At 45.3% G+C, this 27,683-nt stretch overlaps 1 protein-coding gene across 4 annotated transcripts in view; it reads right to left on the bottom strand.

Annotated features, from left to right (window-relative positions):
- ATXN7L1 (ataxin 7 like 1) overlaps positions 1-27,683 on the bottom strand; it is a 226,305-nt gene that overhangs the window by 169,745 nt on the left and 28,877 nt on the right. For 2 of the 4 annotated variants that reach the window (XM_085654141.1, XM_085654143.1), the window contains exons 1-2: positions 17,230-17,593; positions 11,039-11,264 (exon numbers count right to left, since the gene is read on the bottom strand). In XM_085654141.1, the coding sequence (XP_085510267.1) occupies positions 11,039-11,247 (209 nt within the window). In that variant the 5' untranslated portion in view covers positions 11,248-11,264; positions 17,230-17,593. Of the gene's footprint in view, positions 1-11,038; positions 11,265-17,229; positions 17,594-27,683 lie in introns of those variants that run through there. The other 2 variants (XM_085654144.1, XM_085654142.1) reach the window with 1 other exon arrangement.

Below are 27,683 nucleotides of genomic sequence, written 5' to 3'. Positions count from 1 at the left end.
TTCAATCATCTCTCCCTAATGGGGCACCAGCACTCTTCTGACTGTACTCACAATTTTGCTGAGGCTTCATATTTATACATATTCAAACTATATGGGTCAATGAAAATCAAGGAACCATAACAATTCCTAAAGTTTTGTAGATTCAAGGCGTCATTTGAGATGTCATCAGTGATGTCACTGACCATGTCATGAGTGATGTAATATGTGACTTCATCAGCAGTGCATTGCGGGCGCGCGAGTTATAGTTAGCTGAACTAACTATAACGGGGGAATTTCAATGGTTTTGTACGAGTGAAAAGTCCAGCTAACTATAACGCCCCTGAAACCTATGGTTTTTTCAGTGAATTTCTAAGGTTTTTTAAATGCTAATTCCTAACTATAACATGCCTGAAACCTATGGTTTTTTCAGTGAATTTCAAAGGTTTTTTAAATGCTAATTTCTAACTATGCCTACAGAGATAGGACATGTGAAGAAAGAAGAAAAAACGCACAGAAAGAAAAAAAAGAAATGCAGAAAGAAGCAAAAGAAGTCCTCAAAGACGAAGAAAAGTGCAGGAAGAAGGATAACGTGCAGAAAGAACAAACAGAAGAGCAGAAAGAAGCCTTGTTGCAAAATCATCCTGTACCCTCAACTTTTTCAGACGGATACTGGTGGTAACTGAGTCTGACTAACCAGTCCTAGAGCCAGTGCTATGTTAAAAGACACTCAGAATACAGTGAAAACACCTACATACACTAGGGAACACTATGCGTTGGGGTCCCCCTGTGATCAGCATGACCTCCTCTGTAAGCCCCTAGTATATAATAGGGCAGTGGATTAAAACTACCTCTTAAAACGCGCCACAGGGCGTGTTTGCACACGTCACCTCATGCCCCGTCCCCTCACTTCCCCACTGTGTAAACACGCCCTGTGGCCGTTTTAAGTTGGGAGATTAAGTCCCCTTGAATCCTGAGGGTCCCTAGGGTCCAACTAGACCACTAGGTACCTCCAGTAAGCGCCACAGAGCTGCGTTGCAGAGAGATGTAAAAAGGGGCACGGCCTAGACCACCTCTCTGCAACGCAGCGCAGTGGCGCTTACTGGAAGCACCTGGTGGGCTAGTTGGCCCCCAGGGTCCCTCAGGATTGAAGGGGAATTATTTCCCCAACTTAAAACGCGCCACAGGGCTTGTTTGCACATGTTAACTCAGACCCCGTCCCCTCCCTTCACCACTGTGTAAACACGCCCTGTGGCCGTTTTAAGTTTGGAGATTAAGTTCATTTGAATCCTGAGGGTCCCTAGGGTCCAACTAGCCCACTAGGTACCTCCAGTAAGCGCCATAGAGCTGCGTTGCAGAGAGGTGTAAAAAGTGGCACGGCCTGGACCACCTCTCTGCAACGCAGCTCAGTGGCGCTTACTGGAAGCACCTGGTGGGCTAGTTAGCCCCCAGGGGCCCTCAGGATTGAAGGGGAATTATTTCCCCAACTTAAAACGCGCCATAGGGCGTGTTTGCACACGTCACCTCAGGCCCCGTCCCCTCCCTTCACCACTGTGTAAACACGCCCTGTGGCCGTTTTAAGTTGGGAGATTAAGTTCATTTGAATCCTGAGGGTCCCTAGGGTCCAACTAGCCCACTAGGTACCTCCAGTAAGTGCCACAGAGCTGCGTTGCAGAGAGGTGTAAAAAGTGGCACGGCCTGGACCACCTCCCTTCCCCACTGTGTAAACACGCCCTGTGGCAGTTTTTTAAGTTGGGAGATTAAGTCCCCTTGAATCCTGAGGATCCCTAGGGGCAAAATAGCCCACTAGGTACGTCCAGTAAGCGCCATTGCAGAGAGGTGTAAAAAGGGGCACGGCCTGCACCACCTCTCTGCAACGCAGAGCAGTCGCGCTTACTGGAAGCACCTAGTGGGCTAGTTGGCCCCCAGGGTCCCTCAGGATTGAAAGGAAATTATTTCCAAAACTTAAAACGCGCCACAGGGCATGTTTGCACACATCACCTCAGGCCCCGTCCCCTCCCTTTACCACTGTGTAAACACGCCCTGTGGCCGTTTTAAGTTGGGAGATTAAGTCCCCTTGAATCCTGAGGGTCCCTAGGGTCCAACTAGACCACTAGGTACCTCCAGTAAGCGCCACAGAGCTGCGTTGCAGAGAGATGTAAAAAGGGGCACGGCCTAGACCACCTCTCTGCAACGCAGCGCAGTGGCGCTTACTGGAAGCACCTGGTGGGCTAGTTGGCCGCCAGGGTCCCTCAGGATTGAAGGGGAATTATTTCCCCAACTTAAAACGCGCCACAGGGCTTGTTTGCACATGTTAACTCAGACCCCGTCCCCTCCCTTCACCACTGTGTAAACACGCCCTGTGGCCGTTTTAAGTTGGGAGATTAAGTTCATTTGAATCCTGAGGGTCCCTAGGGTCCAACTAGCCCACTAGGTACCTCCAGTAAGCACCACAGAGCTGCGTTGCAGAGAGGTGTAAAAAGTGGCACGGCCTGGACCACCTCTCTGCAACGCAGCTCAGTGGCGCTTACTGGAAGCACCTGGTGGGCTAGTTAGCCCCCAGGGGCCCTCAGGATTGAAGGGGAATTATTTCCCCAACTTAAAACGCGCCATAGGGCGTGTTTGCACACGTCACCTCAGGCCCCGTCCCCTCCCTTCCCCACTGTGTAAACACGCCCTGTGGCAGTTTTTTAAGTTGGGAGATTAAGTCCCCTTGAATCCTGAGGATCCCTAGGAGCAAAATAGCCCACTAGGTACATCCAGTAAGCGCCATTGCAGAGAGGTGTAAAAAGGGGCACGGCCTGCACCACCTCTCTGCAACGCAGAGCAGTCGCGCTTACTGGAAGCACCTGGTGGGCTAGTTGGCCCCCAGGGTCCCTCAGGATTGAAAGGGAATTATTTCCAAAACTTAAAACGCGCCACAGGGCATGTTTGCACACATCACCTCAGGCCCCATCCCCTCCCTTTACCACTGTGTAAATGTGCCCTGTGGCCGTTCTAAGTTGGGAGATTAAGTCCCCTTGAATCCTAAGGGTCCCTAGGGTCAAACTAGCCCACTAGGTACCTCCAGTAAGCGCCACAGAGCTGCGTTGCATAGAGGTGTAAAAAGGGGCGTGGCCTCAGAACACCTGTCTGCAACGCAGCTCCCTGGCGCATACTGGAGATACCTGTTGGGCTAGTTGGCCCTCAGGGACCCTCAGTATTGAAGGGGAATTAATTCCCCAACTTACAACTGGCCAGGGGGTGCGTTTGCAGAGTGCTGCAAGGAGGGGGCGTGGCCTCCGGCGCGATGCCGGTCTTTTATTTATTTTATTTTTTTAAGAAGGAGGGCTCTGTGGCCCCCCTTCTTTTTCTAATTTACTGGCCCTGGGGACCCCATCCCCCAGGGCATGCACCCTCATTTTTTTTGTTGAAAAAAATAAATGTGGTCCTCTCAAGGCCTTAATCGGCCCCGGGGACCCCAACCCCCGGGTCATGACCCTTTTTTAAAAAAAATTCTTTAGGAGGGGGCTGCGTTGCCCCCCTCCTCAGGCCACTTATGGCCCCGGGGACCCCATCCCCCGGGGCCGGCCTTTGTTTTTTATTATTTTTAAAAAATATATATTTATAGAAACACCTAGGACATGCTGGACAAACCGTATGTACCTATCACCATAACGATTTGCGTGATATTCATTAAAAGGCGACTATGCATAGAATGAATCCACATGGAATGTATTTACACCGCTAGTGAAGCTCTGACGTGTCTGACGCCCTACCGTGCCTAATCTCGGCACCCCCGCCGGTGGGTACTCTCCAAGTAGACACCCTTGTCGTTTATTTATACAAACATGGGTAGCTATTGACAGGCACATTTAATATACACGCACACCAAGCCATTCAAAGGGGAATCGACAAAAATTCGACCATACTATGCAAGAAATCCCCCTCACGGTTAAAAAAACACACATCCACCGCCGGATGTGTAATACTTTTTATTTTACTCTCTGGAAAGGAGACGAACCTCACTTGAGAGTCACAGCGTGCTCCTGGCTGAGCCCAATGCTATGTTACACCCACCAGTGCCCGCCGAGTGCCTCACACCTCTGTGTTGTATTCCACCAGCTAGTGCGTATGCTATGACACTCTCTAGCCCATGTGCACTGTAACACCACCCCGTGAATATGTCATGCCACACTTGCCTTCGCACGGGTTATATTGCCCCATCTAACGTGTCTTCCTCGATGCCTATGTTATAACGCACAGCGCTATGCCATACATATTACAATCTGGGATCCATATCTTTGTCACAGTGCATATGCAACGTTACACTCCCCAGCACATATTTTATATTACAACTTTAGAGACTAGTTAGGTTAAACAACACTGCCCTGTGCATATTACACTCCAAGGCGCATATCGCATAGCACGCGCTAGTGCCTGTGCTATCTCGCGCTCTCCAATGAATCTGTCATTGCACACAATGTATTGCATATTATATTTCACGCCCCGGTTCATCTTATATCACACTTTTTGGTGCATAGTTTATACCATATACTATATCTAGTTTTCATTTTCAATCGTGCTCTCAGGACTATGTTCTATATAACACTGCGTCCACCTACCCTTTTCACGGGCATTACATTTTGCGATGGGGGGTGGAGGGTCAGGGGGTGTTTCTGCCAAGTGAGCCCGGAGTCACAGTCACAAACGTCCTCTTCTTCCTGAATAAAAGTGAGATTATGCTGCATACTTGTTCATATTTTAAGTAGTTTGCACAGACACACATTTTAAAAACAATAAAGTTCCTAATACCCACCTTCTCTGAACAGTTAGCTTGCTGCCCCATCCACCTCCTCCCTATCCTCTGTTGTCTGAATCCATGGACTACCCTCCTCCCTCCTGCCATGCATGGTCTGATGTGCTACTGCTGGAGCGGGTTATGCAAAATTTTTGTATACCCATCCCATTTTGCATGTCGTTTTATTAATTAGATGAATTAATTAATCATAATCGTACTAATGGTTTGGAGTGATGTGGAAATAACTAATCAACCTTATTAATGACCAAAATACACGTGGGATTTGCATCTGCATGGCCTAATTAATGACGTGAACTAAATTTCGGACGCATATTAATGATAGATAATTAGAACATTGCATGATATATGTCGCTTTGGTGATGAAATTGTGATTCGTGCTTTATTTAGTAAGTATAAACCGCATTGAGTGTGCTTTTGGCTAGATAAATACACACACATATGGGTATTAGCGAGGGAATAACATTTAATTAGTCATTTCTATGTATTAATTATGTTTTTGTGTTTCTTTGCTTAAGTTGACTATTCTGGCCTATCAAATGATGGCTGCTTTTGGTGCCTATTCCAACTGCCGACGCTGAACCAGGCTTGGGTGAAGTGCGCCTGCGCTAAAAGATGAGCAACAATGGCCCTGTCTTGACCCCAGGCAAGCTGTACTTATCAAGGCCACTGGGAAAGGTGCCAGCGCTACAGACAAAAGGCTTTATTAAAGAACCGGAACCAGCAAGTATGCTGACAACATGGACTAAACCTTATGGGAACAAAGAGGTTGACCCCTGATCAGCCAATCAGAACAGTTTAAAACTCAATATTGTTACATTTTGCTATTGAAATTATTATAAAACCCATAGAATAGAGAGGTTGGAGGGTTGCTCCTACGATTTCCTGATGATATGCTGACAAAGAGGACGGTGACACTGCAGGACAGCTGTTAGCCTGAATCTTTGACGGACTGAATTAATGCCCAAAATCCTGATGAACTTAACCTGCTAAATTGATGGGCATAGATTTGCGAGATTGCCAGATTTGGCATAGAGGACGACTTTAGCCAGAATAGGTAAATATGAATGGCAACTTGATCAAATGAATGATTTAATCTGCAATATTAATATTAATTTGGATTTGAACATCTACAGAAATGAGTTGGGTTGTTTATTCATTGAAATGTGTTAATGAAAAGGTTAATTACAGTATTAGAAATTCACTTAAATCTACAACTAACATATCCATCCCGGTCATGAGGGGAATACCAAATGTAGAATCTAGGGCCTAATGAGTATAAGAAGGGTTTGTAGGTTTGTTGCTCATTAGGGTAAAGTGGTATCTTCCTCCCTCATTATCCATCACTTGGAAGGATAATCGCCTCTCGTACGGACTGATGGTGAGTGTGTGTTGGTGTTATGGGCCCCACCAGCGAATGTATGGATAGTGTGCGTGTGTGAGATCTTTTGGTCCGCAACGGTAGGGAGGGATTTTGCACTCCGCGCTGGAGCACTGCCACTGCCCTCCATTTAGCATGATGTACCAGTCCACTCCTCCTGCCCTCCATTGCCCAATTCTATGGCTCATCATTGACCTCCTGATTAGCCTCTGTGCTTAGCTTGCTGCCCCTATTCTCCTTCCCCCTGCCCTCCGATGTCTTTGTGCATGCCCCTGCTCCATCCTTTTTGCCCACCATGTTCCATGGACCTGCCACTCCTATCTACTCTGAGTGTTCTGTTGAGCTGCCTCTCCCCTCCCACCTGCCTAGCATTGTCAGATGACTGTAACCTGTCCCTGCCACCTCCACCCTGCCTGTCCACATGCCATGCCCCTATCCCCTTCCTCCTGTCCTCCATGGTCCATTTTACTGCCACACCCTTCTGCCCTCCCTGGTCTGTTGTGCTGCAACTGCTCCTCCTGCCTGCCCGCGCGGTCTGTTGTGAGGCCCCTTCCCCTGAACTCTCTTGTCTGTGCCCAGGTCCTGACCCTCCCTTCTATCCTCCATGGTCCTTTGTGCATGCCCCTGCACCCTCCTTCTTGCCCATCATAGCCATTGTGCTGCCACTAACCCTCCCGCTTGCCATGCATGGTCTTCTGTGCTGCCATGTCCCCTCCCACCTTCCCTGTGTGGTCAGCTAGCTGCCCCTGACCCCCTCCCACCTTCCCTCCATGGTCTGTGTGTATGCCATCATAGTCTCATTGTTTCTCTCCATGGTGTGTTTTGTTTCTAGTGCCCAACCTGCCTGACCTCCATGGTCATCTTGCTGCTCCTGCCTTGCCCCCTTGCCCCCAGCCCTCTGTTTCCATGTGCAGACTCCTATTCCCTCCCTCCTGGCTTGTCTGTTCCATTGTAATGCCCCTGATCCGTCCCTCCTGCCCTTTATGGTCTGTTATGCTGCAGCTTTCTCTCCTGTCTGCCCATTATGGTCAGCTAGCTACCATTGCCTCTTTCCCCTCTGTTCTCTGTTGTCCATGTGCATGGTCCTGTCCCCTCCCTATTGCTTTCTATGGATTGTTGTGCTGCACTCCTGTCCCGCATGCACTGTGTGGTGTATTGTGCTGCTGCAAACCCTGATGCCTGCCCTGTAGGGTCAGTTTGGTGCACCTCTCCATGTCCCTCCTGTCCTCTATTATCCGAGTCCATGTCCCTACCCCAATTCCTCCTGCCTACCATGATCCAATGTACCATACTTGCGAACATTTTGAACTTGGTAAGAGGGAGATTTTGAAAAAAAACTGGGGTATTGTATTTCCCCTTTGAGTTACATTGAAAAAGAGGAGATTGTAGACAGGAGAGAAATCAAATAAAGCCCATTTGAGCTTAAAAACATTGGACGTTTCCTGGCTGAAACGGGTCTGTTGGCATGTATGGTTGTACTACCACTGCCTCTTCCTTCTGCCCACAATGGTGTATTATATTGCCACAGCCTCTCTTGCCAGTCCTGTATTGTTGGTTTGTTGCCCCTGCCCCCCTTTCCACTGCCCTCCATAGTCTGTTGTGCTGCCACTGCCCTTCCTGCCTGCCCAGTGTGGTCAAATTGTTGCATCTGCACTCTCCTACCTGCCTTCAATTTTCAGAGTCCGTGCCCCTCGCCTCTGCCTCTCAACAGTATCCCAATGAACAACTAGATTGCTAACATTCTATATTTATTACAAAAGTGTGGAAAGCCTGATGTCATCTTGATGTAATCAAAACTGTAATACCTAGAGTATTTCCTTTAGAAATTACATATATGAGAGGGTCTTATTTGCATCAAAATTATGGTTAGTGCTCTAAAAAACTAAAATGAGGACATATTTTCTGAGTTTTCAAATAGCGACAAAGAACTTTTACATTATTTGTATTCTTTATGTTTTTTTATCCATTTGACCACCTGATTAAATGTTGCACCTAGGGGAGAGGATGTGGTGTTACTTCCAGAGCTGCAGACTTTGCAACTGGGGAACCAGGTTGGAGTTTCTGTTTCAGCTCAACATTCTGTGATTCTGGTCAAATCACTTAATCTCCCCATGTCTACAACCAAAATGAATTTGGTCTTGTGTGATGTAACCAATGCTTATGTAAAGCACTCCAATACCTGACAAGTCTGCACTATATAAAACTGCAAATACTCAAAAAATAAGTGTTTTGCACACTTCTGTCATTGGGCTACATGTGGGCTACATCTGGGCGATATTTGTGCTGCATTTGGGCTCTTTTGTCTCTGGTGGCCCTCTTGGGAGATTTATTTGTTATGAAGTTTCCTAATTTCCTCATTTACTGCAGTCTCCTCAGTAGGAAATGCTTTCAGTTTTTTACTTTGATTCCATCAAGAAGGTATTCAGATATGTCACACATTTGCCATAAATTCTGAATGTTAGCACTCTAGTTGCTCATTAGATCACTATAGTAAAGCTACTGCTCACCACGGAAGTCTGCTGCTGGTATTAAAAGTGCATGTTTCAGTCTGCATATCAGACGTTTTTAATGAAATAGAAGAGGATTTGAGAAGTCACTCAAAATGTGCCCTAATTTTTCTTTCTTCAGCACTAATCATAATTTCTATGGCAAAATGAACCCCCTCATTGTGTTCCTTTTTAAATTAAATGTTTTAAGTGTTACCAGTTTTTTCCAATCAAGATGGCTTCAGGTGTGCCATACTTTTGTCATAAGTAAGACAGTAAGCGCTCTAGTTGTTGTTAAGAACACTCTGGGACATTCTGTCTTTGGGCTATACTTGGGCTACATCTGGGTGATATTTGGGCTACATTTGGGCTCTTTTGTCTCTGGTGGCCATCTTGGGAGATTTATTAGTTATGAAGTTTCCTAATTTCCTCATTTACTGCAGTCTCCTCAGTGGGAATACTTTCAGTTTTTTATTTTGGTTCAATTAAGAAGGCATTCAGATGTGTCACACATTTGCCATAAATTCAGAATGTTAGCACTCTAGTTGCTTATTAGATCACTGTAGTAAAGCTACTGCTCACCAGGGAAGTCTGCTGCTGGTATTGAAAGTGCATGTTTCTGTCTGCATGTCAGAATGTTTTAATGAAATAGAAGAGGATTTGCGAAGTCACTGAAAATGTGCCCTAATTTTTCTTTCTGCAGCACTAATCATAATTTCTATGGCAAAATGAATCCCCTCATTTTGTTCCCTTTTAAATTAAATGTTTTAAGAGTTACCACTTTATGCCAACCAAGATGGCTTCAGGTGTGCTATACGTTTGTCATAAGTAGGACTGTTGGCTCTCTAGTTGTTCTTTAGAACACTCTGGGAAGCTGCAGTAGAACACAAAGGAATCAACTGACAGTCTCTGCCCTTGTTGGATGTACATGTTTTACTGAGAATGTCAGACTTCATTCTCACATGACTGAGAAAGATAATGTGAATTTACAGAAAATATGCTCTCAGTTTAGCTTATAGATCACCTTCCAAACCTATGTTGGAAAAGCATGAGAAAATAGTTTTCTCTCAAACATGATTCATGCTATCACAGCAGAAGGCTTTTTCACATGGTAAACTCACCTTAGAACACACCAGAATTCCTAAAATGAGTATGGTACCATCAACAAATGATTTATAATGTAACTAAAGTCTTAAAACCTTCTATTAACTGCAATGCTTTTTAATGAGGTGCTATCATGTATATTGGTCCCAAGATGGCTGCCAACACTTCTTGCATGAAGTGCTGACAGCCAATCAGATCTCACGATGAGATGTGTGGTTAGGCTCCGCCCAGATATATATGTGATTTTACTTTTGATTTCCTCAGGAACTACTGAACGGATTTACACCATATATGCAAAAGGCACATGCCTGACCTGAGGACTACCTCTTTGCCAAATTTCAAGTAATTCTGTTCAGCCGTTCGGGCTGTACCTTCGACTAAAGCTCCTGTGGGAAAATGCATGGGGAAAACGCGTTTTGGGACCCCCCTTTTTTCTCGGCCCCCGCTTGACGAATCACCCCGAGACTTTCAGGGTAGGAACTGAGCGGAGCGCCCCATTAGTTTTGAAAATTTCCCGAGGATTCGTCAACCGGCGCCAAAGTTATTTAAAATAGAATTTTCAGATTTCCTATGGAAACACGGTCCTAACTATAACTATCTACTGGCGACGAGTAGATAGTTATAGTTAGGACTGGTTGATTTTAGTGGAATTGACAGAATGTGCACCAATAAAAACGGTATTTCAGTGCGAGAGTAAACTAATGTCATAAATAACGTGAGAAAGGTGTTGTCTAGTTATTGCTGGCATTCAATTGGTTCTCATGTACAATGGGATATGGGCAAGATGGCCATAAGGTTGTGGGATCACAAAACATTGTCGACTGAGACACGTTTCACTTTTCCTAAAAATCTCCTCACGGATGTTTGATAAAATTAACCCACAAATCCCAATAAACAACGCCTAGATTTTAGTCATACATAACATGCAAGGTCGCACGCAAAAGTAGAAGGTTGGACAAGAGCTTTTGCTGCCAACGGTTGCATGAACCTTTGACACCAATTGCGTCACTTCCCAGAAGGCGGCTACTTTCAAGTTACAGTAACAGGCATGCAGCCTCTGACAGAAAATGAGGCCTTATGCAATGTGCGAGGGTGTAACAAATAGTGCACCTGCGAAAATGAGAAGGTACAAATAAAATTAACATCGTCCTAAGATCACTACTGTGTTCCATATTGAGGTGTGCCCTGGTAGTCCCAGGGGCAAAATTCCTAACAGACAGTGCTTTCCTTCCATTACAAAGGCAAGCTCCGCTCCCTTTACAAAGGCACAAATACGTCTGTTATAGTTCTTACCTTAATTTATCTTTGGGCACCTTTGAAGTGACGACTTTCTGTGGCTTTTTTACACTGGAGGTGAATGCACTAATTTTGGACCTTCTGAATGACTTTGGACCATTGCCCACAGGGCTCGGACAGCGGATACTTTCTTTCGGCTTCATCTGAACCACTGCGGTTTTGCAACTGACGGGTAGAGAAGCTGGAGTAGGGGGAGACTTGCACATTGGACCGTGTTTTCGTTCTGAAAAGAAAAGCAGCCAATCAGTATCCCCCAGGTCTCTCAAAACAAAGAAAACAACTTGTGTTGCAGTCTCAGCAGGCAAGCACATGGTTTGTTAACTTGTTGACTCTGTATTTGCTGAAGAAACTTGGTTGAGTCGTTGTTCAGATTACCTGCCTCACAGGAGGGCCCTGCTAGTGTAGTACAAAAACTCAAAAATATACAAAGTTTGAACAAATACCCTAATCTGTTCATGACCACAACAGAATAAATGGCTTAACTCCTTATCTAGAAATAAGTAGTTGGACGTTGAGACCCTAAACTGGGACTTTAGCTGGCCATCACCCTTCTGTCATAAAATAACGGCTGCCATTGCTCAATCTTTTTGGGGAGAGGATGTGGCCTAACGGCTAGGGCGGTCGACCCCAAATCTGGGGAACTGGGTTCGAGTCTCGGCAAGGACGCACAAATTCTTGTGATTCTAGGCAAATCACTTAATATCCCCGCACCTAACAAAATAATGAATATGTCCTCATGTAATGCAACTGGTGTTCGTGTAAAGCACTGTGATACGCGATACCCTTGAGTCAAGTTCGGGCTATATGTAACGATTATGCAAGCACTGCAAACAAGAAGTAAGCGGTTTGAGCAAACACAAGATGATGGATGGACTTCTGAAACTTTTCAACCACTCACCCCTAGTCAACAGGCCTGGGTTGAATCTATCGTTCTTTTGCCCACTATGCCACCCCAATTTGGACCCAACCATATGCAAATCAGTCTTGACCTTACTCCTCATAGGAACAGTCCAGCCCGAACTGCCAGGCCAGGTCCTCCTTGGACTGGAAACAAGCATCCTGGGACCGGTTTTTGGGTATCACCCTTCATCAGCTAGGCTAGCTTGAATCCAGTGGCACAGTGAGCAAGGGACCCACGTCTGGGCATACACTTGGCCACTTAGGGTGAAACATAGAAAACACAACAAGACAATGGACGGACTGCTGAAACCTTTTAACCACTCATCCCCAGTCAACACATCTGGGTTGAATCCATCGTTCTTGTGCTCACTATGCCACCCCAGTTTGAACCCAGCCATATGCAAATCAGTCTTGACCCTTCTCCTCATCGGAACAGTCCAGCTCTAACTTCCAGGCCAGGTCCTCCCTGGACTGGAAACAAGCATCCTGGAACCAGTTTCGAGGTATCACCCCTCATCAGCTAGGCTAGCTTGAATCCAGTAACTACACAGTGGGTGACCGCCACCATATAAAACATACAACCAAAAACTTTAAAAGTTTGAAAATTCACCATTTAAGGTACCAGCATGAAGACATACAAAAAAAAAAAATTGGCCTGCTTTTATCTAACAACGATATGTACATAGGTCATTGAGGGAGTGCAGTTATTAAAGGGAAGAATTACCCACCTGACGTACATTATAAGGATATTGCAAGTCACCAAGGAGTTCCATACAGAGGAATGAGGTTGAAGGTCTTGTTCCTTTATAAGGTTATGGAAGCTCGAGGTGACTTGCAATATCCTCATCATGTATACCAGGGGTTACTTTATCCCATATGACACATGGTCACACAATCACCTTTCCCAAAAAACAGTTAAAACTTGTTGTGTAGTTCTTTCATATGAAAGAGCAAGCATGTTTGCAAACATGTAGAGTAAAAGTAAAACCTCTAGTGCAAAATTAAACACATCAAAAACCTGTTAGATATTTGCTGCAAACTGATGTTATATAACCAGTTAAATACAAATGAGGTTTTTTTAAAACTATAAAGTTGTAGTAGCTCGGAATGTTTAGCAACATGCAGAAATATTCTAGCTTTTCTCTATGAAAAAAATTAAAGATGTTCTCTGTGCTTGTCACACAGTTAAAGAACCAGTCCCCGGGGATGGAGTTCCCAGGGCCTTGTAAGGCTCGGGTAGGGGGCTAACACCCCGCCTACCCTCTATTTCTTGTTTGACCATGGAAGATGGAGTCCTCAGGGCCTATTTGGGCTTGGGGAGGTGGGCCATACACTCTCTCCCTTGTATATTAAAAATTTGGCCAAGGGCAAGTAGTCCTGGGGGCCGCAACAGGTTTGAGGAGGAGGGCTGTGCACACTCCTGATTATTTTTTTGAATAGGTTGGCCCCAGGGAATGCGGTCCCTGGGCCCAAATTAGCTCCAGGGGTTGCCCACCCCCAAATATTTTTAAAAAAACATAGCGTGTGGGACACCATCCCCTAGGGCCAAATATTTTCCGAAAAAGGGAGGGGGAGCACGGCCGCCCTTTCCAAGTCCAAATGGGCACCAGGTACCCCATCCCCCAGTGCCAAACTTAGCGTTGGGGTTTGTGGGGTGAGTCCCAGTGCCACCGTGTTCTCAGCCCGCTCCCCAACAGGAGGCGGCATTGCTCCTGCCTGCCGAGAGCAGCTACTTTTGCTTGTTCCTTATGGGCAGGAGCAATCACAGTTTCCCTGCCAGTAGGAGTGTGGAAAGGGAAACAGAAGTGAGTTCCCACCTGGCAAAAGAGCATTATCAAAGCTCCTGTTGGGTGGGAGCACTCTCCTTTGCCTGCCCGTGGTCCTTCGGGCAGGGAAAACCAATGTGTCCAGGGGGTGAGCTCCCCGGGACACAGTTAAGAAACTTGCCCTAAGGGATGGGGTTCTCCAGGGCCTTGTAAGGTTCAGGTAGGGGGGTTACACACCCCTGTACTTATTGTTTGGCCCTGGCGAAAGTGGTTCCCAGGGCCCATTTGGGCTTGTGAAGGGGGACCGTGCAACTTCCTCCCCTGTAAATTAAGTGTTTGGCTCCGAAGGGTGGGCTCCCCTGGACTGTAACAGGCTCAGGGAAGGGGACTGCGCACACCCCTATTTTTTTGTTTAAACGAGAGCCAAAGGGGATATTTTAATCAAAGCCTTGTTCCCTGCCCATTTTATTAGGTTAGAGGGACTTGAGAGAGAGTCCCTTGAAACCAGCTTTCCAAACATACAATTGTTTTTGGAGATTCAAAACCACTAAACAAATTTACAAGTCACAAAAAGCACGCTTTCTGGACCAAGATCTAGCTTCCTGCCAAATCTGGTGAAATTCTGTTCAGCAGTTCTTGTGGTAATGTCTGGGAAAAAGGAATGGTGAATAGGCGTTCTGAGACCTGCCTTTTCTCATCCCCCGCTTGACGGATCCCCCGAAATTTTCCATGAAGAAACTAGTCAAAAAAGGATAATAGTTTTGGCAAGTTTTGTGAAGATTCGTCAAACGTGCCAAAGTTATTAGCAAAACAAAAAAGCCATTTAATATGGAAACACTGACCACATGGCAACAACTGGGGTGGGGTGGGTGGGTGTGTGTGTGTGTCTGTTTGTGTGTCCCCCAAAATGACATTTAGGAATCTGAGGTCAAACGGTAATGTACAGCACTCCATTTTTCATGCAAGGTGACAGATTCCTAAGTATGGATTATTAAGTATGAGTGCAGAGGAACTGCCTGTCTGGGATTGGTCAAGGTGAGTCGAAATATAGGATCAAGTAATTTAATATAAGTAAATATCTAGCTAAGGGAATTGAATCCTGACACATAGAGGGGCTATGGACGTCAGAAAGGAGTAAAACTGCTGGCCAGGCAGATGGAGTTGAAGGTAAGAGTGACTTTACCAGATAGGGTTATCGTAAATCTCAGGGAGAACTAACTAGCGCAGAATACAGACGCATCCTTGATGAGGACAAAAACTTTACACAAGGACACATAAAAGTAGTGGCAAGAGCCAACCGCAGTTTAGAAGATATTGCTTCCAAGAAAAGGGGCACATGAACTGTTGATAACAAAAAGAATAATAGCTTTTTAGTGTAGTGAATCAAGAAACATTTCTGAGGTCTAAAAGTACGATTAAATTAGTATAAAATAAAAGATGTTATTGTTATCCAGTTTAAAGGTACTCAAATTACCAACCTCGGAAAGGATGGAAGAATGAGTTGGCCATGGAGACATTTGAACGTGTGATCTCATATTCACATTATAGGCCTAATGCAAGTGTAACTTACAAAGCCACCACTGGTGAGGATTGCTAATAGGGAAACAGGGGTCAACAAGATGATTTTATTTTTTTACTGAGTTTTATAATGCACGAACTTGACCCGAATCGGGTATCAGAGCGCTTTACGTAGCACCGGTTACTACATGAGGACACACATTGATTTTTGTTAGGCACGGGGAGATTAAGTGATTTGCCCAGAATCACAGGATGTTCAGCGTCATTGCCGAGACTCGAACCCAGTTCCCCAGATCTGAGGTCGACCGCCCTAGCCGTTAGGCCAACTCCTCTCCCCAAGAGTCAGATTAGACTAGTCAAGATTAGATTAGTCAGATTAGTCAAGATTAGAGTCAGTTACTTGTTGCATTAAGTATTAAGGTTCGGGCACGTAGTCTACACCTCTCCACTTTATTTGGACGGGTTTGAAGTGGTACATTTACAAGAATTGTTGGGGAAGTTCTTCCTTGAAAGAAAGGGCACACAAAAATGGCATAAAACGTATCTCAGGGTTGCCAGGCTAGTCGAGGGGTTGAGTTGTGGTGGACAGACAAATTAAAGATTTAGCCTTGTCTAAGGATGCCGAGCCTAGCTGAGCCATGTCTGGATTTGGACATGCTGGCTGCAGGCCCGAGTCCGGTGGTAGACTCAGTCAAAGAACAGTTATCCAGTACAGCAAGGTGTAGTATGTTGTCAGGAGGGGCGCACAGATCCATCAGGAGTGACCAAAAGGTTGATAGTTGGGGTGCTGGTAAGTGCCATTAGGGAGCCGGGTGGATAATTTATGGAAGATGATTGCGTTAAATCATACCATATTTGTACTAGGAGTGTAGTTTCTTTAAGGTAATCCAACCAGGTTGTAGGAACTGTGTGCAAAGGCCTATCTCATTAAAAGAGCCGTAAACACACTATTACAGTGTGCATGCTATTTCCGTGTCAATTTCACACTGACCTGCGGCTCATCAACCGATAAACACAATAACCAACAGTAACGCTGCTATGATAGGAAACGAACGCTTCCTGTCAATCAAGATTCCCTGCAGGATAAAGTTTTGGAAATTGTGCAAGCGGCAGTAGGTAACTGAAAACTAACAGGGCAGAATGTGCAACGGCTGGGATTGCAATTCACAGTTAGCAAGCTAGCAATACACTCCGTAGCAGCCAGTAAAGCACATACGCTGAGTGAATGCATTTTTGTAGCTTCATGTCATTTCACGTGAGGTCAAAGAGCATGTGATGCAGTGGAAATCACTGAATCCCTGGCTGTGCGAGCCTTACACTGAAATAGTTTTGTGGTCATAACATTTTGGCATCCTTATGAAAAAACATCTGCACTGGTTCTACCTCTGAGATTTCAAATATGCACGGAATTAGTTCCAATAAAACGAAATTTCGCTCTCGTAAGAGGCACAAATAAGACACTTGGCTATGAACGCCAGAAAACCTGGCAGCTGCTGCCTAGAAGGCTTGCCTTGTTTATGCTTTCAGTTCTGCAGTAACACTAACAGTACGGACAAGACACTTTAAAGGGATAACCCTATATCCCTAAAGAGGTAAATATGCCCCACCCCAGTTGTAATTATTCCAAAACAGCCTTCGCTTCGCTCTTCAAACACGATTGACACAGGCAAGCTGTGTATCTTTCCGTCAAAATAACAAAAGCTATACACAACCAGAAACATCAGCATTCCTCACGTTTCGTAGCTGCCAATTGCCACAGGGCATAACTAACACCTGATTAACCACATCACACACGTGAACAAGTGTCGTTTCCTGGCAAAGGACAGCGGGCCCCAATAAGGAAACAGTTTTCCTCTTGGCTGGGACTAGAACATTTCGGTGCAGGCCTCGGAAGGGCTCCGTGGCGCAGTCTAGAAATATTTTTTTTTTTAAAACCACAGCATCGACATAGACAGAAGGCAAAACGCGCCTCATGCAAACGGAAACAAGAACCATGGCACTCACCGAGCAGGCTGCGGAGTTGAGGTGACTGCGTGAGGCGGCGGGCGCCTCCCAACGCGCCGTGGAGCCCTGCCCGCCGTCCTGCTGGCGCTGCGGCGCGCGAGGAGCTGGCGCCCGGCCCTGGTGACCACGCACACAAACTCTTCCGACGACAGGCGCGCGATAAACACCGCGTTTCAGGTCCTACCGGTTGTACACTCCAGCTCCGCGGACTTGAACCGATTCCAAAATCAACAAGAACAGAGAGACAACGATCTCCGGCTTAACTGTTTCCTTTAACGAGCACGCACCTCCGTATATGATAAACCCTCTATCAGCGCGTTGTCCATACATAATATGTGCATGCATTTTTACAACAACGTGGACTGATTATTTTTTTTTCTACACTGTCATCACGTGCAGTTTTCATTGGCAACAACATCGAATCACTTTCTGAAAGGTTCAACGTCTTACAGTCCTGATGGCACCAGGACGATGGCCTAGCTGGAACTCACTGACATGTAGAGCACAGAGCGAGGAGTATGGAGGGCCATGGCATTAAAAAAACAAGCATTTGCAATGCAATAGGTCTCGCATTTACGCGAGTTTAAGCTACTGGCATTGTAAATGACAATGCCTTTTATTTATGTTTTAAAAACGAAAACAAAAATAAATGGCATTGTCATTTGCAATGTCAGTAGCTCAAACTCGCGTAAATGCGAGACCTATTGCATTGCAAATGCTTGTTTTATAGTGCTACATAGTTCACTCACCAGGCCCGGTTCTAGAGGGTGGGCCGGGTGGGCCAGGCCCACCCAAACATGAGCCTGGCCCACCCAAATATGAGCCTTGGCCCTCGCAGTGAGGACACGAGGGCCAATAGAAAATGGGCACTTTAATTTAAAACGTTTCGCCTAACATTGCTTTTCTTTATATTCTGGGAGATGCGTTATTGGGCCTGGGCTCTTTCTCACAGCCATCCCCAATCACCCAACTCCTTTTAGAAAGGTGGGCTGTGTCGTGCAAGTACAATAGGAGCACGGCGAAGGGAACAAATTCTTTATTTGACACCGAGTAACTTTTGACTACTGTCCTGCGTGGATATTTCCATTTCTGTTCAGCATTGGAGAAAATAACTTTTTTATTCTGATTCACCTTTCCTGACTCAGATCAGGCTTTGACACAAGGAGTAGGTAAGAGAATGTATTATTTGTTTTTATTTTTTAAATCTGCACAGGCCCAGCAAGGCACATACTTTGTGTATGCTTCATTTAAATTGTTTTTATCATTATCATGGCCATGGATGCAAGACAACAATAAAACATGTCCAGAGAACTGGTGATTAATGATCCTGCTGGAGAGCAGTCCTTTGCCTATTGGTAGTTTTTAAATGCAGATAAGCTGTATTTTATTTGGATAGCTCAGTGGGTTACTGCCTTTGTCACAGAGATTGTGTTACTTGCAGTTCAGAAGTTACAATCCTAACATAGGACAGTGACCCATGAACTGTCATGAAAGAACTGCATAGAAACGTGAATGGTATAGTTAGAACGTCACTTTTTTTGTTTTACTATATAGTTAGAACTTCCCCAGTCTTTCTTTGTTTTAATGTTGCTAATAAGAGTTTGTGCAGATATACATTTTTATTAGAAAAGCCAACCCCCAACCACTGGGGCATGCTTTACATCCTGAGTTTGTGCTTCCGTAGTCCAAAACCTCTTAAAATATACTGCCCACCAGTATGGATGACATGTGATTCCTACACCTTGTAATCCTCATTGGCTTAGGTGACATTCCCTATAGACCTATTTACAATCTTGTATGATTCATTGTCTCAGTATAATGTGTAAGTGGTGTAAAGTGCTGACACTCTACACTGATATGAGTAGCGCATAGCGCTGTACAACAAATGAGATGCATATAAGAGAGTGGCTACGGAGAGATGAAGGGCACTGTTAGAGGGTGGTAGTAATGGTATCTGCGAAGAAAGAGGTCATTGGCGGGGCGCCAAAAAAGACTTTCGCACCAGCGCTAAAGCCGGCCCTGTCATGGCCTTTCGGTTTTATTCAGGTCATTAGGGCAACTGTGGAACATATTTTAAAGTGCTTGCTAATTATATTTACTGCTATATTCAAAGTTTTAAGTTTGAAGGGGATTTTACTCATGTTTTTTTATGGCAATAATGAAAGTGGAGCTGGATGGTGGCTGATATGGGGCTGTGGCCCAAGGTCAGCTGTGAAATAAGGTGCACAAGAGAGGGATGGCAGAAAAGTGGATAATTGGGCCTGGCGTGTTGGAATTTGAGGGTTTGCACTTAGGTCCAGACATTGCTCTTACTTTCAAATAACTCACAACATGCTCTGTATACACACAGACGATCCGTTGTATCATGGTGACTATTTGCAAGTAGATATGATGTAATCTAGGGTTTGTAGGCTACCACAAGAAGCGACATATTGGTGAGTGCAGTGGCCCACCCAAATACACCCATGGCCTACCCAACAAAAAATTCCTGGAGCCGGGCCTGTCCCTCACACTCATTTGTGTGATCTGCATGGTACATGTTCTTTGCAACATGCACATTAACCCTCTGCGCTCTCCGTGGATGAGTCAAAACTGCCATTAGATACAACTCGGCGGTTTCTCCAGCACGAATAGTAATCACTAGAGTTATCCTCACAGTTGTATTGTTGCCTGAAAACTGCTGGACACACAAGCATCTCCGCAGGATGTGCTTTTAAGTCATACATTTTTTGTAGACACCGCCCCCACCCCCATGTCAGTGCCCGGAGCGGCTGCACCTGTGAAGCCGGCCTAAAGCCAGCCTTGCTTACCAAGGTAGAATGTGTGATTTAGCCAGTACAATTGCTTCGAAAACCGCTGTATTCTGGGCACGGGGCTCATGGTACTGCTCTGTGCTTCCATGTTGCTCTGTCAGGGCTACAGTGAAGGTTTAGTGAGTTAGCATGGGCGCTGCATATAGCATGATTTCATTGGTGACGGGCACACTTCCACGCTCGTTTCCTGCTGCACAGAGAGATGCTGGTCGCCCAGCACGATGCGGTTCTCACATGGCCACATAATCTACTTCTCATTTCGCCACAATAAGCCTAGAAGCTGTGATACCAGCTCTGCCACAGATTTGACATTCATCACTTTGAGAACAGGGCCATGGCCCCAGCCGGCCTGGAAAAGCTCCAAACACTTTCAAAGAAATACAGAGCGAATGCCCTGAAGCCAATGCATACATGAGCTTTGACCACAAATCAAACCGTGCTTTGCAGGCATTATTTAGGGAGACAGTGTTTAGGAAACTCACACACTGTTCCTTTCCAAGAACTTACTCCAGCTTAACATTTACCTTAAATGATTGCAAAATCGTGTTTACCAAAGAAAATGAGGTAATTCCTATGCCCTGGCCTGCCAGCTTCCTGTGGTGAGTGGAAAGGTGGGACAGCAGCCACCGAGCACAGAACCAGCGTTAGAGGAGGGAAGCCTTTCATATCTTCAACCATTGTAGTCTGTAACTGATGCTTAACACCTGCCCCAAACCCAATGTTATTTAAGGCAGACCCCACCATCATACATGAGAGCACCAAAACAAAAGGGAAGGCAGCATTCAGTGTCCTGCTAAGCACCACCTTTTGTCCGTCAAGGCAGTTGCTCAATGCCAAACACCTCCCAGTGCCATGTAAGGCCATCCCCAACATCACAAAGCAAAACTCTAATATACAAGGCCGGCTCCACTGTGAGGCACAGGCATGCCCGCCCAAGCGACACGTGTGTGTTTGTATGCGTGACCGCTGAATGTTTGTGTATGTGTGTCTGTGTGTGACATTGTTTGTGTGCACGTATGTGCATATTTCAATGTGTGTAACTGTGGTAAAAGTGTTTATGTGTGCGTTTGACCGTCAGAGAGAGACGTGTGTATAGATGTGTGCATATTTCAGTGTGTTTGTGTGACCGCAGTGAGAGCGCTTATGTTTGTGCGTTTGACTGTGTGTGTTAGATGCATATGTGCGCATATGTGTGTGTTTTTAAGCGTTAAGGGAGATCTGTGAGCTGCTGGAGGTAGGACAGGACAATCCATGGACCGGAAACAATGATCTTTCCAACAGAAAGAACACTCTTGGTAAAACAGGTCTCAATTTGAGGCTGGAGTGGGAAGCTGAAGAGTAAATGTACACAAAGAGGTCACGGAAATAGCACTGAGTGCATGGATCACGCTCACAATGTGCGTGCGGTAGATACAAAGAACAATTTAGAAGCCGAAAATGGCGAGCGTGTTTTCCTGGAAGTTCCCGTTGCAAATTTCAATGAAATGTGCTCAAATCTGCTATATGCACTTCATGGGTGAAGTCAGCAAAGGGCACGTGAATCCTCTTCTACTATTCAGCTTGAAGGAATGCCGACACCGCTACAGGACTCAAGATTAAACAAGATCCCCACAAGGTGCGGAAATTCCTCATGGCGCTGTGCGTGTAACCTGACCCACGAGGAGAGAAATGCAGATGCCAGCCTGCGCACCTCTGCTCGCTCCCGCAAGCAAAACGCTGTGGGAGTGAACATTTTCAAAAAGGTGAGACATGCCACCACCTTTAGCCATTTGCAGGCTACAATAAGAAAAGGACACAGGCAACAGCCAACCCAATGCGTGGGGGGAGTCAGACCCACACATAGAAGTTTTAAGTGCTTACAAGAAGCCTCGCAGAGCAGCACATGCGCGCTGCTCAGGCTCGACCTAAAAGAAATATATATCCCCTTCCTTATATAGGGTAAAAAGTAGGTCAGACCCTTTTCTAGAGCCACTCAAGAATTACTCAAAGTCACCCCTGGATATTGAGTACCAAATTACCTTAGCCAGTGCAGTGCAGCGAGCTTGGAGATCACGTGAGAACGTATTTACCATATTTTTGCTCAAACACGTTAATCATGGAACGCTGAGCAGGGAAACCCCAATGCTGGATTTCGACAATTCCAGATATGTGTAGGTTTTCAAAGGGACTTTGGTTTACACATGTATTTACATAATACTTACACATTTCAGTAAATTATGCCTCAATCACTATTGACGATTAACTATTCTTTGAAGACAGATACCAACCACAGGCCAGTAGAGGAAGGCAAATACTTGAGTTAGGGGCTGATTTAGAGTTTGGCAGACAGGTGACAGATATCCCTTCCGTCCTATGGCGAGTGCACTATATCCAAAGGCTCCTGTTTAATAAGGCGGACGGGATATCTGCCCAGTTTTGAGAGAGTATCCCATCTGTCAAACTGTAACTGATTCACTTACTCTCGATACACCCAGGGGTGGCTTCTCCGTTGGAGCAGAGGAGCGTCGCCCTTCTTGAAACCCCCCTCCCCAAAGCCCCAGAGATGAAAAATACAATTGTAATTTTTTACCATTTTACTTTTCATGCCCCGTCCCGAACAGAGCATCAGGACGGGGGAGGGCCGCTGCTGAGTGACAGCAGCATTTCACTCAGCAGGGAGGAGGGTGGGCTGGCAAAGCACTGTTTAAAGTGCGCATGTCTTTTTGGATGGCCGTTTTGCTTTAGAGCAAGCCAAAGCCTCCAGAGTGCTGTGGAGCGCTGAGTGAGGCCGTTCTCACTAATCCTAGGGCTGCTCTCATGCTGGTGAGAGCAGCCCTAGGATTGGCCAAGGGAGTTGCTGCTTCTAGTGCCAGTTCCAAAGAAGAGGTCGGGACCGGAGGACGTCGTGTTCGTGTAGGTAATAATTATTTTTTTAATATATTTGTGCGCTTTTTTAATATATAATTTGAGCACGTGCCCCCCTCCCCCCCCCCCCTCCCTGTAGATGTCAGCCACCACTGGGTACACCCAAGGGATCATATCGGGGTTGACGCACCTCAGTGTCCTGATGGGTCGCCCAACATATCTTGAAGGAAAAAGAGATTGCTTCATGCTGGAACAAGTCAGCAGAGAACACGAGATGATGCACCCATAAATTGATTCAGTTTGGGCCCTGAGTGTAGGGAATTTAGGTATGTAGATTGTTCCATGGATTTACAGTTCCACAGGTGCTTGGGCTAGAAGCAATACAAGCAATTTCAGAAGTAAGTCAAGCAGTAATGCTGGTTTAGAGCTTGCTCTTTGGTGGCAGATACCTACCCCACAATGTATAGAAACATAACAAACAATAAATTAAACATCACCTGGCTCCCCAATGAATTTAGGACTATAGGCATGCTGCGCGCTGAATGGCTGAATGAATGGGTGACATAAAATTTGACAGTTTTTAGTCAGCATAATATGACTGCATGGTAGGTCAACACAATGCTGAATTATAAAAGGCTTACTATGCTAAATGAAAATACTAGGGCCTGCCCTGCAAAGGTATTGATCTTGAGTGCAAGACTTCTCCTCAAAGCATAATTTGAAGCGTCTATATGATTTGAAGGGATGCAACAAAAAGGGCCAAACCAATGCTGCACTGAAGGATTCATGGGACTAGATGAAAAGAGATGGCAAGGGTTTTCTGGGGATATTGCAACCAAAGAACGAGCATTGAGAGCTTAAAATATGGAGGATATTCCCATAAGCAGCAGGCAGAGGAACTATGGGCGCTTCCAGAGCTGCAGAGAAGAGGCAGGTAACAGATGGTGGGCCATTCTCCAGTGGAGAGACTAGGTTTGCAGTGAAAGCCAGATTTTGGTGACAAATGCCCTGGGAACCCTACAACGGCACATATGACTATGAGGCAGCATGAGCTAAAATGGCAGCCCTGTATCAGAGTGTAGGAGGGTTACGAGGGGAAGATGACAAAAAAGGCCGAGGAGGCACAGGGGTGAAATCTCATGGATGCTCACACAGTAGACGACGGTCTGGTCACAGTACAAAAGGAAACTCAATAATTAACTGCCTAAAAGGCCTCCTAAGACCCTGCACTTAAACATGTGCCCACTAAAACAAGACATAGTACACAATATAAAAATAATTTAATGGGCCAGGTAGACAGTAAAGAAATACCGGGAACTTTGTTCATGAGACAAAATTGATGGACAATGGAGTACAGTCCCGAATGGAGGTCTTGCATGCAACATGATAATAAGAAATCACCGAAAAAACTGCAAATGCAATACCAGTATAGAATAACTGTAATAAACAGGCATGTTGGGCAATGACGGACAGAGAGTTTGCAGATTTCAGGGAGAGGAACCTTTGCTCACATATAGAACCTTAGCCTCAGAGATTAAAACAAACCAACATAACAAATATGTTATAGGAAACAAGAACACTAAATGTACACAGCAAAGTTAAGGTAAGGATAATGATTAAGAAATGTACCAGAGAAATGAAGAAGGCTTGTTAACATTTTCAAAAGTTAGAGCAAAAAGAAAAAGAAAATTCAATGGTAAAACAACATCGCATTCAAAATTAGTGGAAATTCTAAATTATTGAAAAGTATTTCCAGCACAAATGAACTAAGTAATGGCAGGAATATCATCCTAAAAATTGATAGTGAACAAAATAGTTGATTTTTTTTAAATTACGTATTCAATTAGCAAACAAGATCTAAGAAAAGCAATGGAGAAGTAAATGACTTCACTAAAGATGACCCGACTCTCAATGGACAGTGCATTTGATTTAGGATTCTGGAGATCATTCAGACATAGTGGTGATGGTGGGAGGGGTGATGGGGATGAAGGTGCGGGTCGATAGCGGGCTATCTAAACATGTACCTGAGCAGGGCTCCAGGGACATCAGACACACTTACACAGGAGTTCTTATTTACTCACTTCATCAGGTATCACCACTACTTCCTGCAGAGCTTTAAACATCTAACGAGAATCTAACCTGAAAATATACCAATATATAAAACCAGGGAAGCCGGCCACTTGCAGACACCTCATATAACAGTTTTAAAAATGGATATCAAACGTTTTCTTTCTCTCAGATGTTGCTGAAATTTTCAGGGCATGTCTCCAGAGTCCATATCAACTTACAGACAATGATTATAGAAAGTTCCTTATCAAGAACTGATTCCACACAGGACTAGTCGTCATCAGCTAGCAAGACTTGTCCTCACCAGCTAACAGGTAACAGTCCACTTAAAGATTGGAAATCCTTACAAGGTCAGCAGCTTCCACCCAGCACACAAAGGATCTTCTCCACACCGTGGCTATATGATAAAACACAGTTACCTAGCAACAAAGAAGATTTTTTCCAGTGTATATGGGCTCAATGTGCTGTTCAGCAGGTTGTATGCAAACAGCCCTAGTGCAAAAGGTTACCAGCAAAAAAATTAAAATCAATGGATTACCGATATATGTCCATAGAATATTATTTTTTGCCTATCCTATCGTCAAGTTTTTTAGATCATTTTGTTGGCATTTTAGAATAAACATATTAGAGAGAATAATTCCGCAATGATTATCAGATACAAAAAAGATATAGATACATTTGAGACAGTTAACATGCATTTAAAGAGGAAGAGTACTCAGGGTACCAGGCTCTCCCAACAGGCCTATTGCGCCACTCCCACATATCTCCATCAAAAGTATGTCATTTCGAATGAGCTCCCTTACTTCATAGACAGGTTTTGAAGGAACACACATTTATTCATTTCCTACAACCACCCTTCTAGGCAGAGAGGCTGATGGCACTCCACTGCTGAGCAGTGTCATGGGGAACCAGCACTAAGCCTAAATACTGTTGTGCTTTCATATAGTGGTTTGTATTTAGATCCTCTAAGGTAGGCAACAAAGCTAATTTGAGAGAATGCTGGATTGACTATAAGAATATCTGCGATAAAGACCACCACCTTAAACAACCTCGAAAACGGCCCTTCTCCAATTGTACGGAAGAAGGTGCTATCAACAGAATGGTACCACAAGAATGTTCGGGAGAAATCCCTACCCAAGCTATGCAATCCAATTTGGTTGCAAGAAGCCCAATAAAGATATCTGAATTGAATTCAGCTGTATCATTTGGAGCTGGTCACTAGTTCTGGGGACGTAAGAGCATCCCACCATTTCGCCTTGGATAGATCGCCCACATCTTCCTCGCATGCCTCCTGTAGGGCAAGAAAGTGATCAGGAGAACTGATTAACAAATATATGTAGTGTAGTGAAACACCCTCATTCACTTATCACAAGTTTGGCCTTCAATGGATTAAATTCTGCAATGTCACCTGCGTCTTTCAGATAGGGGGAGATGGCAAGCAGCAGTTGGAGGTAAAAAATGAATTGAGAGCTATGTAGATAAAAGTTATTTTGAAATTCAGAGAAGGATTTAAGGTGGGATCAGCAGATCACATCTTTCAGCTGAGATATCTCCCCACTCAGGGGTTTTACTAGTCAATTTGATGTCCCATTGCTTAACACGAAGTCCGCCTCACCAAATACCAAAAGCCAATTTAGTAGTGGGAGGCAAACCATATAGAAGCTGTAGAGAATGCTTTCCCAACACCGAGTCACGTATGCGGTGTAAATTTGAGAGCCAAGAAGCCTTTAATGTATAACTAATACATGAGCATGGTAATAGGAAAGAATGGGATAGGTGACCTATGATTCAGATTGCTCTGAAGGGAATCCAGGAGTTGAGTTGCCCATTGCTGAGGCAAAGAACAAGCCACATGCACCACCAAGTATTTAAAACCAGTCAACTGTATAATGAACCCCAGGGCCCAGACTATCTCTTCAGAGGGGACCCCAACCAGAAATTTGATTGATTTCGACCAACCTAACTTCACGCTTGAAATATGATAAAAAAAAGATGTAGCAGTTGCATCATTTGTTGGCCAGTGATGGGAGAATGGATATCAGGGGCCGTATTATGCATTGTGATAGTTTGCACCCTTTTAAAAGGTGCGCCGGGCGCAAACAATCACAATGCGCCCTATTATGTTGTATGCGCTGCCATCCGGGCAGCCGCGAACTTGCGCTGCCCCCAGGGCAGCGCATTCATGTGAAAACTCGGAGCAGCTGCTCTGTGTTTTTCACAGTGCAGGCGGCATCCGCCTGCACTTTTACAGGGTAGTAGAGATCCCATTCAGGTGGTTGCAGTCAGTGACTGCCCTGCCTGCAAGGGGTTGTCAGGGGTGGTCCATGGGAACCCCTTTACCCCTGCAGAGGACTGCTCTCAGGGGGCGCACTGACAGTGCACCACCTTTTAAATGGCGCACTTTCGGAGGGCTTCTTTGACTCTTTGCTCTGTAATATGGCGCGGGTGCAGAGTCAAAGAAATTCCCTCATTTGCATAGGGCACACCCCTAAGCCAATGAGGGAACACCCAAGCATCTGCACCCCTCCTATAATACCCAAGTGCACCGGGGGCATGCAAAGCGGGCGCAAACACCCGTTATGCCCCCGGGGCAATTATTGTAATACGGCCCCTGGTGGATCTTGGCACACCCTCAGCCAGGACACCTCCAGATTGCAGAGTAAGAAGTGTAAAAAAGAAAATACAAGACAGCAGAACTTCTCTATTGATGCACCCAGGATCAGAATAACA

Source organism: Triturus cristatus, chromosome 4_1 (genome assembly GCF_964204655.1).
Source record: "Triturus cristatus chromosome 4_1, aTriCri1.1, whole genome shotgun sequence".
Taxonomy (NCBI): Eukaryota; Metazoa; Chordata; class Amphibia; order Caudata; family Salamandridae; genus Triturus; species Triturus cristatus.
This window is presented reverse-complemented; position numbering and strand designations above follow the sequence as displayed.